This window comes from Moschus berezovskii, chromosome 19 (genome assembly GCF_049115385.1).
Source record: "Moschus berezovskii isolate FMDL1 chromosome 19, NW_MosBer_1.0, whole genome shotgun sequence".
Classification (NCBI taxonomy): Eukaryota; Metazoa; Chordata; class Mammalia; order Artiodactyla; family Moschidae; genus Moschus; species Moschus berezovskii.
In genome coordinates this window covers 68,780,622-68,796,249 of record NC_142478.1, presented here as the reverse complement: position 1 = coordinate 68,796,249, position 15,628 = coordinate 68,780,622, and the positions used below count along the sequence as shown (strand labels likewise).

Genomic DNA, 15,628 nt, shown 5'->3' with positions numbered 1-15,628 from the left:
ACAAGGCCAGGAATGCAGACCACCGGGAGGACACAGAGGCGGGGCGGGGGCGGCTCTCAGAGGGTTGTGGTGGGGAGGAGACTGGGGGAAGCTGAGAAGTGGGAGCAGTGAGAACTTGACATGCAGTGACACGTTTTGACTCAGCAGCCGAAAGAGGGCGACTTTGTCTCGTGACTCATCATCTCTAAATATGCCCTTGTCTACTTGGAAAACAATGATAGGAACCAGAGTTTGAAAAATGCAGAGGATGCTATATGCACAAAAACAGTGATTATTTCACTTTTGATTGACAAGTGTGAAATGATTCACGCTGTTTGCCCTTTTCATCCTAACACAGAGAGACTGGGAAATTTGGGAGAATTAAGACGGCTGGCTCTCTGGCTTGAAGCCAGGTAATGTTTGCCATCACATGGTTGTTTTTCCTGCTTCATAATACATCTGAGTTTTCTGTTAACCACCAATCTATCCAAATCAATAACAATGTGACTATTTTTCAGTTTATCATGAAATGGCTGGTCAAAGAAAGCTCTCCTACGGGACTTCCATGACAGTCCAGTGGTTAAGAATTCACCTTCCAATGCAGAGGATGCAGGTTCCATCCCTGGTCTGGGAACTGAAATCCCACACGCCACGGTGCTACTGAGCCCGCACACTGCTAACTAGAGAGAAGCCCGCATGCTGCAACTAAGACCTGACTAAATAAACAAATTAAAAAAAAAAAGCTTTTGTAGTCTCTAATTCAGGTCTTGATCTCTTCTACATTCATCAAACGGGGATATTCATTTGTAAGTTACAGTCCAACACAAACAGGCCAGTACTAAGGCAGTTATGAAGTCTGATTTCCAAAAAAAGGAAAAAAAAAAATCCCCCTCCCCAAAGCAAGCCTCACAAGTGTACCTTGATGCCTTTGGTATCCTCTTCATCAAATGAGCCGATGTCAAAGGCGTCGGCTGCATTGACTTCCCCTCGGGGAGGGATCAAGGGTGGAGGGTACTGGAAGAGCCAGAGAAGAAAGGTTCGGTTACCAGGGGACCAGGCCCTAGGCCCAGCCTGCTATCCTATAAAGAGTTCACCGTGAAAGACACCAAGGTGCCACAGTCTGTGCACCACTCATTCCAGCTGACACAATCACAGTACGTGGTTCACAATGGGCCCCAAAGGAGACGCACCCTCCACGATCCAGCTGCTAGAGGCCGAACGCCTGCAACAGGGCAGGAGAGGGTATCCCACACCCACAAACGCCCCAAGGCTGATGCTGGCCGAACCAGAGCCCGGACTCTACGTCTAAACAGGCAGGACTAACAGAGCATCAGTCCTCAAGTGAGTCTGTAAAACAGATGAGTCTGAAGCTGATCATTAACATTGAAAAAAAGAAAAACAACAACTTTAATTTGGGGTGTTTTCCTGTATCAGAGAGAACATTAAAATATATCTTACAATAAGCCAAGGGGCTCATGCTGCTACCCCAATCATGCTAATTCTTAAATTATGTGGGGCTGGGCTTGAAAGTATCTGTAAGTGTATGACGTTTCCTGCGTAGTTTTCACAGATAAACAAAGAGGAAGAAGTGGTCCCAAAGGGAATGAACTGGTAGGCAGTGTTTGGATAGAAGAGCAAGAAGTGGAGCTGTGGATGGGAGAGCAGGCTGAACCCTGGGAACAGAGCCAGGATGCGGCGATGCAGACAAGACGCAGCTGGAGAGAGGTTGGCGTGGCGCCGGGCTGGGCCCAGCAGGGGTACCTTCTGCAGGTAGACGTGCTGCCAGTCGACACCTCTGAAGAAGCCATGTGCTTTCAGCTCCTGTGCGCTGCAGGAGAGACAGAATTACAGCAGCAGTGAGTAGGCATTCGGAAAATGAATGGTTCACAAACCTCATCTCCTGTTAAGGACACACAGCAACAACTGTTTCCAGTTCTTTAAGACAGCAGGTAAAATATGCTTCTTTCCAAGCACCCAGGAGACACTGCGATGCTTAGAAACACTGCATGCTGAGCCTAGGAATATGATCCCATACGATCATTTACGGGGGATGCTTAACCCGGCCTAAGTTAACCTACGGTTTTTGCAGACTATCTCTGGGTATCTGCAATCGTGAGATCAAATTTAACTAAGAATTGAGTTAGAGCGATCTACACATTAAAGAGATTTACAGCAAAGGTCTACAAGTCCTGATAGATCAGATAACAGAGATACAAAGCAACAAGTACTAATTTCGAAGCAAACTAGACATCTAATAGAATGGTGCATGTTAAACCCCTTCATAAACTGAAGAAAACAATTTTTTCCAAAGAGCACTGCTGGCTGAAGCTCAGTTCACATGGAACAGAAGGAGTTGCAGACTCTGAGGAACACATACTCATCAAGACACACAGCTTCTACATGACCCTCCCCTATCCACCCCGAACCGAAATGGCAGATTCTTGATACATTGAAAGGAACTGTACTGCTTTCTGGGGGGGAGATGCTGAAACGCAGAAGCGTCGGCCTACCCGCCTCCGTGGCAGCCGAGGCGCTTACTGACATCTCGCTGAAGCAGGCCCTCCAGAAGGGACTTGAGCTCAGGGGAGAAGACGTCTGGAAGTTCCACGTTCTGGGGGCGGGAGGAGGGGGACATGACTTCAAAAACGCATCTGTGGAAACAGCGCCCTCACCCTTGACCAGATTTAAAGGCCATTTCTTCCATAAGGATAGTCTTAAAGAAGACTGAAGATATATCACAAGTTAACATTGACTCTATAAAGAAACGCAAGGCGGGTTACTCATCACTTTCAGAGTCAATCGACAGGCTGGAGCCAGAAGAGCTGGGTCTCCTTGCTCTTCTGCGTCCCAGTCATTTTGCTTTTTTTTTTTTCTTTAGTTTTGGTCTTGATTTTTCTGTATCTTTCTCTTACTGTCTGTTAGCAAATCCTGTTATCTGCCTTGGCATCTATTTCCATTAAGAAAGTTGTAATGGAATGAGCTAGGAAAATTACAATGAAAATAAAAACGGTTTTTGACTTTCTTACCATGGTGAGAGTCATTCGGTCTATCTCATGTTTATCTTTGGTTTTATGTTGTCTGAAAGGGCTGTGACTGTAGAAACAAAGAAAATTCTATTATTCGATGGTTTTGGGTAACAGCAAATACCACTGACTAATATTTGAGCAAACTATTATGTTCTGTCACTGCTCATTCAAAACTGCAGGAATACAAAAGCCATAAACATAGACCAGTTGATCTATGGTCAGGTTGATGATCAGGTTGACAATCAGACATACTAGGTCCTGAACGAGCAAGGCTGATGTTTACTTGAACTCTTGATACTCATGTCAATGAAGTCATGCTACCAGAATAAACTTTAGCAAATATGTTCCAAATGACAATTTAAAATATCACTTGAAAAAAGGTCAGCCAAGAGGTTTTTATGAAAATGAAAGTCATACACATGACATGTATCACATTAGTGTTTGAGATCATAATAACATTCATACAGTTTTTTTAGAAAAAATGGATGAGTCCCTCAAACAATGCAAAGAGCTGTAGTTGAACCCAAACACAAAATGAACACACTCCCCCGCCCCAGAACCCAGTAATTTTAAGAACTACATTCCTTTGGTGATAAGAGATACAAACCAACCCGGTGCTCCCAGACCCTCCAGGGTTCTGAGAATTGCTCACTCATGCTCTAACCTACAAATGGCTCCAGATCTAAGAGTCAGACACCCTGGGCTCACGCTGTGACTCTGCTGTCGGCTGCAAGTCATTCATGGAAACCTCGTCTCACTCTCTTCATCTGTGCACGGCATAAGGCCACAAACATCACCGAAACGGTGAATGGAACGACTGAAAGAACGCATATGCCTGCAGCTGAGACAGCAGGAGGGTACGGGGGCAACTGACGACACACGTGACAAATGAGTCTAACTCTACAAATGTCTCCTGTAAAGATGCTATTCTTACTCTTGATTATGGTTTTAAAATGCTGAGCTGACGTTAATCTTAGATGTCGCTTATCCATGGACTCTGAAATATGACACAAGTGAACTCATCCACGACACAGACACCGGCTCACAGACCGAGAGACCAGACCGTAGTCGCCCAGGCAGAGGGGGGCTGGGGAGAGGGACGGACTCGGGGGTTGGCATTAACAGCGGCAAACTATTATATACGGAACGGATAAACAACAAGGTCCTACTGTGCAGCACAGGGAACTACAATCAATATCCCATGATAAACCACAATGGAAAAGAACAGAAAAAAAAAGCACACGTATAACTGAATCACTTTGCTCTACAGTATAAATCAGCACAACACTATAAATCAACTATGCTTCAATAAAATATTTTTTAAAATAAAGATGCTCCTAGCACTAAAAGAGACTAGTAAAAATGCAAACTAGAAAACCCTGGCCTCATTTACTTATTTGAAAATTAAAGAAGGGACATACACGATAGGATTTCCTGGTAGTAAAGACATGCCTGTTAAACGACCAGTCCTACAGATTTATTTGGGCCTTCCCTGGAGGCTCCTGGAGTGCAGGAGACCCTGATTCTATCCCTGGGTTGGGAAGATCTCCTGTAGAAGAGAATGGCAGCATTCTTGCCTGGAGAGTTCCATGGACAGAGGACGCTGCTGGGCTGCAGTTCACAGGGCTGTGAAGAATCAGATACACCTGGACGACTAACACTTTGACCTTTCACTCTCATAGGTTTATTTATAAGGCATATAAAACATAAGCTGCAGCAAGATATTACACAAAATAGTCCTATAAAACAGAGTAGGATGTTGAACACATAACTAAATGTGATTAAAAAAAACTAATTACACATAAAGATGGCTAACAAACACATGAAAAAATGCTCAACATCCCTCATAATCAGAGAAATGTAAATCAAAACCACAATGAGATACCATTTCACACCAGTCAGAATGGCTGCTATCCAAAAGTCTACATGCAATAAATGCTGGAGAGGGTGTGGAGAGAAGGGAACCCTCTTACACTGTTGGTGGGAATGCAAACTAGTTCAGCCACTATGGAGAACAGTGTGGAGATTCCTCAAAAAACTGGAAATAGAACTGCCATATGATCCAGCAATCGCACTCCTGGGCATAACACCGAGGAAACCAGAATTGAAAGAGACACATGTACTCCAATGTTCATTGCAGCACTGTTTATAATAGCCAGGACATGGAAGCAACCTAGATGTCCATCTGCAGACGAATGGATAAGAAAGCTTTGGTACATATACACAATGGAGTATTTTTCAGCCATCAAAAAGAATACATTTGAATCAGTTCTAATGAGGTGGATGAAACTGGAGCCTATTATACAGAGTGAAGTAAGCCAGAAAGAAAAACACCAATACAGTACACTAACGCATATATATGGAATTTAGAAAGATGGTAACCTTAGCCCTGTATCAGTTCAGCTCAGTTCAGTTCAGTCGCTCAGTCGTGTCCAACTCTCCGCGACCCCATGAATCACAGCACGCCAGGCCTCCCTGTCCATCACCAACTCCCGGAGTTCACTCAAACTCATGTCCACAGAGTCGGTGATGCCATCCAGCCATCTCATTCTCTGTCGTCCCCTTCTCCTCCCGCCCCCAACCTTTCCCAGCATCAGAGTCTTTTCCAGTGAGTCAACTCATCGCATGAGGTGGCCAAACTATTGCAGTTTCAGCTTTAGCATCAGTCCCTCCAATGAACATCCAGGATTGATCTCCTTTAGAATGGACTGGTTGGATCTCCTTGCAGTATAAGGGACCCTGCATATGAGACTGCAAAAGAGACACAGGTGTATAGAACAGTCTCTGGGACTCTGTGGGAGAGGGTGAAGGTGGGATGATTGGGGAGAACGGCATTGTAGCATGTATATTATCATATGTGAAATGAATCACCAGTCCAGGTTCGACACATGATACAGCATGCTTGGGGCTGGTGCACGGGGATGACCTGCAGGGAGGATATGGGGAAGAGGGAGGTGGGAGGGGGGTTCAAGAAAGGGAACACATGTACACCCGGGGCGGATTCGTGTCAATGTATGGCAAAACCAACCAATATATTAATGTAAGGTAATCTGCCTCCAATTAAAAAAAAAACTAATTAAAACTGCGCCCACCCTTGCAATCTACTTACTGCTACTGAATTAGGTAAACTATGCACCATACCATCTCTTGAATCATCATCACCATCTCTTGAGATGATTCTACTTTATAGCATTTATTATTTAAATAATTCAGTTTTCACTTTGCACGAGAAGGGGCATTCTAACGCTTATTTTCTTTCTTATGCAATGAAAAACACATTAATTTCCATCTCTTGAAAGCCTTAATTTTGGGGGAAAAAAAATCTAAATAAGGTGAATCAGTACCAAGCAAACATACGCTAATCTTTCAAACAGATTTTGATTGGAAATATTCTTCATACCTTAAATGTTTCCAAGGAGAAAAAAATGTTGAATTACTGCAGTTAAAAAGAAAATGGGATAGAATAACAAATAATATGTTATTTATGAGACATTATAACTTTTGAAAACCTGACTTGTATCACTTTCTTTTTCAGATTTATTTTTGGCAGTGCTGGGTCTCTGTTGCCGGGTGGACTTTCTCTAGTTGCGGCAAGCAGGGGCCGCTCTCCTAACTGCGGTGCGTGGGCTTCTCGTTGCAGTGGCTTCTCTCGTGTGGAGCACGGGCTCTACGTGCGTGGGCTTAGTTGCCGCGGTATATGTGGTTCCTTGACGAAGGATTGAACGTGTGTCCCCTACAGGCAAATTCTTAACCCCTGGACCATCAGGTAAGCTCCGGCTTGTATTACTCTCGTATGCAAAACACACAGAGATATGAACATGTTCATGGTTCAAGAGAAAAGGAATATCGGCTTAGTACTGCTTACTAAGACCTCAGTCCGTCTGCATGACACAACTGTTTCCATTCCCCAAGGGAGTTCCTTCACATGTAAGAGAGGATGTGGGAAGGTCTCCCCTATTTTGGCAAACCCTCGTGCTCTGGCTCCAGTGTGAAAAGCTGGGGGACCCCCTCCTGCTCTTGACCCTTGTGCGATGCCGGAAGCAGAGGGCTGTGCCCCACACTTGCAGAGAAGGATGGCTGTGTTCTGCCAGGGATGCTCTGTGCTAAATTTAAAAACTTTCATGAGACCCGAGGGAGGGCTTTGCGAGGGGACGGGAGTTAAAGTCAGTGGTGCCAAAAACATTCCCAGCACATGCGCATGGTCGCTACAAACCCTGTTTGATAAATATAGCTCTCTACGTCTGACTCAATAAGAGACGATCGGAAATGCTTGTCGGCTCTTGGGCTCTGGGGTGTCGTGTGGAGAGGGTTTGGTCTTTCAAGTCCTGATGCGCATCTGTTTCCAATGGCTTCTTGATTATTCTTTGTGAACAAAACCCAAGATTCCATTTCTATTTTGGAAAATGTTAAAGAAAACCTCCGATAGTAATGATCTCCATTCTGAGGGAGGCACGTGGGGCCCACAGGTCCTGTGTGATCACAGCTGCTCCCAGATGCAGCTGCTTTAAATAGGAGTCGGTAACGGGTCTGTCAACAGCTTGCGACACCAGCCAAGCCCTCATGCAACATTTGGGCTGCGTCGAAGGACGTTGTGGAAACAGGATTTGCATGTGAGGTGGTCAGATGTGGCTTTGGAATTACAAGAGAGAGTGCGAGAGCTGCGAATTTCCCCCAGATGAGTTGGGAAATCGTTTAAGACATGACAAACAATGGGCAAACATACAGAGACACACACACACAACACATCATATTCACAGTGAAACCAGAGCTCAGAAACAATCCATTTATAAACACAAGTGATTAAAAAGTCTTACATCAAAGAGTCGGTCACGACTGAGCGACTGAACTGAACTGAACATCAAAAATTAATTTTAGAATACCAAAAAGACGGCATGCAACATCAAATGTGAGTTTTGAACCTAAGCTAACAGCTGCCAAAATATTTATAAACATTGCTTTCTTCCCGAAAGGAACAAACTCAGTAACCTCAGACAGAGCTCTGCTCTCCCCAGAACACCCCATGGGCTCTCTCCTCATGTCTGACAATCAATGGGGACAAGTTTAAGATCAAGGCTACGGTCACACCAATTCATTCTCTTAACTCTAGCTCGAGTTAACTCTAGCTCGAGTTAACTCTAGCTCGAACTCTAGCTCGAGGGTCGTGACCACAATTCCGCACATTTGCAGCATCTTTGTACACAGATGCTCTCCCATATCTGACAGTCAGCTGAAGTGGAAGCAGTGACCCCACCCAACACATGGTCCAGGGACGCAAACACATTCTCCAGCCTCGTCAGCATCCTCACATCCGGGTTCCTATCACTTGCACCCTGCGGAATCCTTCAAGGGCGTCACGACAGAACGAGAGGTGCTGAGAAATGTTTCAGCCAAGGTGATGGGGTACACTGGTCAGTGTGGGAAGTATCTGATCACAGAAAACAGAAGTGAGAAGACCCTTGGTGACCCCTGGTCACCATCACTGCACAGATACGGGAAGGATGGGAAGAGACTGGTCTGCAGCAGAGTTCCTCCTCCTCAGCTGGGTGACCCTTTGTGGGGGCAGTGGGGGTGTCCTCTGAAGCACCCCTGGCCTCGACCTGCCAGATACCAGAAGGGGCCCCTCCCCTAGTTGGCACCACCAAAAATGTCCCCAAGCATTGCCAGGAGCTTCTGGGGTTGAGGACGAGTGCTGGGGAGGGTCTGGCATGGAGTCTGGTTTATTCCATGAGGACTGATACTGCTGCAGCTTACAGTGTGGCTGCCGGAAGCACTGTGCCCAGCTCTCTGAACCTGTCCATGTGAGACGCCATTTCTAGCCGCCACCATTCTCATCTCTTGTTATCCATCCATCCCATCCCCACTACCATCCTCTCGATGTCTTCCTGTCAGCCTAGACTCCCCTCCACAGGGTTACATCAACCGCGATGCTTTAACCAAGCCTGATCAAGGACGTCACAGAGGAAGTAGCACCTTCCAACTCAGTCCTGCAGATCTGAACCGTGACCAAGGAAGATGGAATTTACTTTTTCAGCCACAAATACATTGTTGGCACAGAGTTAACGAATGGACCCATCCTTGGATCTTATAAAAACAGGAATATATGCCAGACTGTCCCCAGTCTATACGTGTGGACATTATTTTAGACCGAAATCAATAAACAAAGCCCTAAACCAAAGCTCTGCCATATTTCACAACTGTCTTTCATATCTTGAGTTCATGCACAACAGTTTTGCTGTTGTGCAGTTTTTTAAAATTGTCTCTTGATTCTATAACTGTGGCTTCTGACCTCTGACCGCTCCCCGCAAAACCAGAGGGGACCTGAGTGAAGACAGCGTATTTGGATGCACTCTCTGCACACGCAGGGACCCCCACCGGCCGGGGAAACGTCTCGGGTGGAAAGCGGTTTTCTCTGGTCTGCTTTGCAGAAACTCTCTAATTAGGTCAGCTAGTCTGATTACATGAATTAAGGCCCTCCAGGCTCCACAAACACAATAATTCAATTAAGGACCAACAGGACCCGAGTCTCTGAGCAGTAATACAATTTCAGTTCCCAAGTGAGGTGGTGAGCAGAGAACAACTAGATTACCCGAGTCCTGGGGAAGCAGCCAGGGTGCCTGGAACCTAGTATGGGGGGAAGACAGGGAATCCAGCCTCTTTCCAGATTGTGTTAAATAACATGGAAAAACGTGAACAAACTTTTTGGCCAACCCAAGACTAGAAGAACATGCTGTGATGCTCAGTAAGGCTTTCCAGGAAAAACGTGGCAAGTTAAGCAAACTACCAGGCCTGTGGGTTCATAGGGGAAATGTAACAGGGAGAATCCTGACCAGGAAATTTTAATATAAGCTGCTTTTTTGTGGTACCTCTATGAATGGAGAATAATCAAAAACACATCTTAAACACTTACGCTCTCTATTAAAATTGACTCAAGACTCTTAAAACTAATGGAATGTTAACATAATTTGTAAATGTTTAATGTGAGAACATATCTTGACAGCACTTTCATTCCATCCTCTCTCCACTGTATTTCATCATCTTCGGCAGCTTACACCAAAGGGACAAGTATAACACAAGTGAAGAACACAGAATTGCACAATTTTATCTTTATGTTTTTAAAAACTGCAAATTTCAGCATGTCCACAAACAATTGCGCACTTTTAACACAGGTTCACTTTGGGTCTTCACCCTCTTGTGTAAGAAATGCTTTAACCTCACAAGACAATCATGAGTAATTCATTTCTAGGGAAAAGAAATTCTCCAGCCCTCTTCAATTATCTATATTTAAAAATAGCACTCATTCCCCAAATAAGGCTTAACAATGGAAACAGTCCAACACAGTCTTATTTTACGTCTAAATGTGCTGGAATTCCTTCCTGGAGTGGGACAAAAATACCCAAAGCTTACGGGAAGGAAATTCATTTTTACGGGCAGAAAGAGCTATGAGCATTGCCTGGGTCACTGTGTGGCTTAAAGATCGCTATGTGATCTATACAGATACTAGCACCTAATAACACGTAAATATTTCTTATCCTGATCCAAGGGCACGCCACAGTGATGGACTGAAGGGACACATGTCACTCACCCTCTCAGAAGTTTGAAAAGCATACAGCCCAGGGAGAACCAGTCGGCACTGCTGTCGTAGGCAGTCCCCTTCTGCAGAACTTCGGGCGCCATGTACCCGTGGGTGCCACTGGGGAGAAGAAAGGGCACGTGCAGTCACCAGCATGTTCCCGCTCACAAATTATTCCAGCTCGTCCAGAGGTCAGGGCACCATTCATCAAACAGCAGCAAGGATAGACAAGGGGGAGGAGACACTGGTGCTTCCATCAGGTATGGTTTGGCAAACACCCAATGGGAAAATGATCTTTCCTTCATTAAAACAGGAATGAATATTAATAAATTACCACATGAGATAAATGTGAGCCATGTGCATGCTCTGGGCATGCTCCATGGCTCTGGGAGGTGAGATCTGAATCTTGTGAGCCTTCCCCACTACAGCAAGGGGGAGCCAAGGGTCTCCTGCCCACTGGAGAGCTTTTGTGTGGAGATGTGTGGGGCTGGGGAAGCGGTGATGAACGGGTGACCACACCGCAGTGTTCCAGACCTGGAAGCAATGGGGACAGGTTAGTGCCCGTCCCATCTGTGAGGACAACTGCAACACTCTGAACCCGGAAGCGATGGGATCGGGCACTCCTGTGAGGCGCCACCCACCGTGCTGAGGACTGGGGTTTGCACAGGCATCCATGGTGGCCCCCACCCCTCCACAGTCACAGTGGTCCCCAAGTGGTGGAGGGGAAGCTGACAGGTACAGAGACAGAGAAATCCCAGGTCTGAAGAGCTGCCGACAGGTCAGAGGACCCAGCTCAGCAAATGCGCAGATGGCTTGCGGGAAGCTAAGAAAAATCACCTGGGAGGACAACCGTTTACATATAATATGTTCTATCTGCAACTCAAAATCCTCTCCTGTCCTACAACGTGAGCACACACCATTCCAAGAGCGAGAGAAGGCTTGTGGGAAACTTTCAGAGGTGTGGGCTCAAAAGGGCTCCCCAAAAGCCGTTATCTGCAACTGCATTCCCATCCTTCATCGATTTTCTTCACTGATAGAATGGGTGATGATGTGACACCTTCATACCGCAGAACACATGTGGGATGGGCTCAGGGCAATGCTGGTACTTGAAAAGAACCCCTTACGTTCTTATAAGCATTTCTAACTTGTTTATGCTCAGTTTCGGTGAGAATCTGCTCAGACAAGTGACCCTGGATTGTTGATGACTCTGGCTCAACACTGGGACTGGTGTCCTCTCAGCCTCATAGTTTCATCTTGAAAGACTTTTCCAAACAGTGGAAATGGGCACCGGTCCATCCACCAGAAAAGCTCCACCCTCTGCAATCCAAAGTCTGCCGGCGTGAGGTCAGCGAGTCACACCATGAGGATGTCAGAGACTTCCGGAAGGGGCATCCAAGTCGTTTTCTGGGAAGGCTTAATTTCGGTGTGGCCAGGAAAACCTTGGTGGCTTTATGACCTGCGATTCTTGGGATCAAAACCCAGACCTGGGATGGGAAGATCTCGACAAGGAGACATACACGGGGTTAATGCCCATCACGCCTCTGGGTGGACACAGCACACAGAGCAGAGCACTGGACCACCTGCCACGTGGTTTTCAGCCTCTGTCACTCGGCAGCACCCAAGGCTGCCGGCGCCTCCCACTGCCAGTCTGTGCTGTTCACGCTGAAAGAGCACCCGAGCATTTGAAGGCGTGGTAACTAGAGACCGAGAGCTGCGTTCCTGAAGAAAATCAGCTGGGACTCAGTGAGTCACTGACGAGCTGCTCGAGTCCACAATCAGAGTTTTCCTGTGTTGTCCGGTGGCTGCTCCACGGTTCACTTTTAGTTTTTGAGAATCCAATCCCATCATTAAAAGGACGGAGTCGGAGTCAAGATGGGGAACCAACCACGACGCTGCTCTGCTAGCATCACATGGAGTCCTGGGATCACACCTACCGCTTTGAAAAGACCTGAGAAGCCCAGTCAAGGGTGAGAGTCCGGCACAAGCCTTCAATCTAGTACCGGGTCCATCCTCTCAAAGCCTCGGGGAGTTCAAATGAGTGTAGGAAACTCGAGCCTTAGAGCCAGACAGAACTGGATTTTAATTCAAGCCCCACAATCTGCCAGGCCTGTGACTTTGTTCAAGTTCCTTAGTTTGTTGGAAACTCAGATTCCACCCCATAAAAAGTCGATGATTATATCCATGCCCTATGCGGGCTTCTAAAGAGCCTCTTGATGGAAATCTTGAAAGAGGAGAGTGAAAAAGTTGGCTTAAAACTCAACACTCAAAAAACAAAGATCATAGCATTTGGTCCCATCACTTCATGGCAAATAGATGGGGAAACAATGGAAACAGTAACAGACTTTATTTTCTTGGGCTCCAAAATCACTGCAGATGGTGACTGCAGCCATGAAATTAAAAGACACTTGCTTCTTTGAAGAAAAACTATGACAAACCTAGACAGCATATAAAAAGCAGAGACTGACTTTGCCGATGAAAATCTGAACAGTCAAAGCTATGGTTTTTTCAATAGTCATGTATACATGTGAGAGCTGGACCACAAAGAAAGCTGAGCACTGAAGAACTGATGTTTTTCCAACTGTGGTGTTGGAAAAGACTCTTGAGAGTTCCTTGGACTGCAAGGAGATCCAACCAGTCCATCTTAAAGGAAATCAGTCCTGAAGATTCATTGGAAGGACTGATGCTGAAGCTGAGGCTCCAATACTTTGGCCACCTGATGCGAAAAACTGACTCATTGGAAAAGACCCTGACGCTGGGAAAGATTGAAGGCAGGAGGAGAAGGGGGTGGCAGAGGATGAGATGGTTGGATGGCATCACTGACTTGACTGACATGAGTTTGAGGAAGCTCTGCAAGTTGGGGATGGACAGGGAGGCCTGGTGTGCTGTAGTCCACGGGGTTGCAAAGAGTTGGACATGACTGAGCGACTGAACTGAACGGAACTGAATGAAGATACTAATAACAATGAATTCAGGCCTCCAGCCACGTGTTCCTGGGACAGCCAACGTTCCACTCACAGCATGAATGCTGTCCCCACACCAGTCACTTCCTGGGCAGTCCCCTAGGCGGCTGTTCTGGGAGGTCAGGGAGCCCGTCTGCCTCAGTCCCACGGCACCTGGCACACAGCTAGCGTCAACTAGACCCTTACTACGTGAAGGAGGTGGCTGCACCCTCACAGCTGTCACGTGCAGTGAACAACACTGTGACGGCCTCTTTGCAGAAGAGGAAAATGAGGCTGGTGCCACATGGAAGGACTCAAACCCACATCTGTCTCGACAGCCTCTGTTCTCTGCCTCCTCCACCTAAAAACATACTTCATTGAGCGTTTATCCTTTTTAAGTAGCGACCTCACTATTGTCATTTAAACATGGAAACCAAGCTTCCCGACAGGGTCGGAAGGTTGAACCCTTTATGGATTGCGGTTCAGATAACAGATGACAGACCACCTTTCAGACCTGGCGTGTGAATTACAGTGAGACTCGAGTGAGGCCCAAAAGGGAATGAGCAACCCCGCTTCTGAAAGTTAATTCCTTTGGGAGATTAACTCTTATGAGCTCTTGGGTTCATATTCAGTTGTGACTACCCTAAATTGAATAAATTAGCATATCAAATAGCTGTGGCATTAAAAATTCAAATGACTCTCTTAAAAATGTCTGATGAACCCCCTGGGAGAGGCTGATATATCCAACCCCAGGTTCTGGCCTCATAATTGTCAAGTGCTGGCAAAATGTTCAGGCTTTTATCACCCTGTCCCACATTCTGCAGGAAGGGAGAGACATCTTTACAGAAATGGCACTGATTGCCATTAATATCTGATCAGAGCTTTAAATGGCAATTCTGATTTAATGCAGCCCCTCGTAAAGTAGTGCAGTTTTAGAACCATTTTACTTCTAGTCTCACACACAGAAAAAAAGGATTTATAGTTTATTTTCTGCATGGATGCATGAAACAAGACCCCTGGGAGTTACTTCAAGACCATTCAACACAGCGATGATGCAAAATAAGATGGAATGTTGAGAGGTTCACTGCTAAGACTGACATACTGAAGAAGAAAATAACTGAGGTAATTTTTTCCACAAACTGCACACCTGTCCATACTTTCTACACAGATAAACTGACACCAGAGAAACAGGAATGAAAACCAGTACATATTCTGTTCCGCCTCTGCTGAGCCCCGGGCAGCCACTACACACGCCTGCCATCACTGCAACGATCTCAGGTTCAGACAAGTCCTCAGGACAGTGTCAGCAGGTGTGCAGAAAGCACGGCCACCGGAAGCAGTTCAGGGCCCACCGAGTCGGGGGGCAGGGATGGCCAAGGGCAGGGGCTGCCAGCAGCTTCCCCTGCATGGAGGACAGATGTAATACTGAAATCTAACAACAGGATCTGCGTGAAAAGTTTGAGCTGCAAGTAGATGATTCTTTTAATTAAAAAAAGAATCCTCATTTCTTTTTAGGGGAAAAAAAAAAGGAAATGTTTTGAAAAAGAAGGAGAGAGTGGATGGAGAGAGAAGCTTGGCTTCTGGGCCTTCCCTGGAAAGTTCTGTGTAGTTGCCTGTGCCCCTTCTTTGGCACGTAAGCTGTTGAGGTCTACCATGACCACTGCCCTGTGGATGAAGAGGGTGAGGGTCACAGAGCCAGTGCAGATTCGGCTCTGCTGCGAAGGTCCCATCCTTCCCTCAGCCTCCCTGCCCTGGGCAGCTAACACTGTGGGTCCCCTGAGTGCCCCCAGAATGGTGCAAGCAAGCACGCCACCCCACTTCTTTCCTCTCCCTCTGACCCAGCATCATCACGTGTTGGAAACTACTGCTGACAAGAGAAAACTGGGAAAACAAACGACCAGGTTGGGATCTGAGTGAAAAAGTGAGTCGAACTAGGAAACGACAGTGAACAGAGTCAGCGTGACTACTCACACGCTCGCGTGCGGCTTCTTTTTGGAAAAATCGCAGGCAAGACCGAGGTCTGATATCCTCACGTGTCCGTGCTCATCCAGGAGAATATTGGCAGGCTAAAATGAAAGAAAAGGTGATTTCTGAGAGTCCCCAAGGCGTCCTGA

General features: G+C 46.3%; 1 protein-coding gene across 5 annotated transcripts in view; it reads right to left on the bottom strand.

Moving 5' to 3' along the window:
* The window catches only part of GRK3 (G protein-coupled receptor kinase 3), a 125,632-nt gene that overhangs the window by 13,741 nt on the left and 96,263 nt on the right, over window positions 1-15,628 (bottom strand). For all 5 annotated transcript variants that reach the window (XR_016035364.1, XR_016035363.1, XM_088828283.1 and 2 more), the window contains 6 exons: window positions 15,486-15,580; window positions 10,588-10,695; window positions 3,006-3,072; window positions 2,490-2,590; window positions 1,741-1,807; window positions 898-993 (listed from right to left, as the gene is read on the bottom strand). Coding sequence is in view for 3 of the 5 variants with exons in the window: in XM_088828283.1 (XP_088684409.1) it covers window positions 898-993; window positions 1,741-1,807; window positions 2,490-2,590; window positions 3,006-3,072; window positions 10,588-10,695; window positions 15,486-15,580 (534 nt within the window). In the remaining 2 variants the exon portion in view is untranslated. The remainder of the gene's footprint in view (window positions 1-897; window positions 994-1,740; window positions 1,808-2,489; window positions 2,591-3,005; window positions 3,073-10,587; window positions 10,696-15,485; window positions 15,581-15,628) is intronic.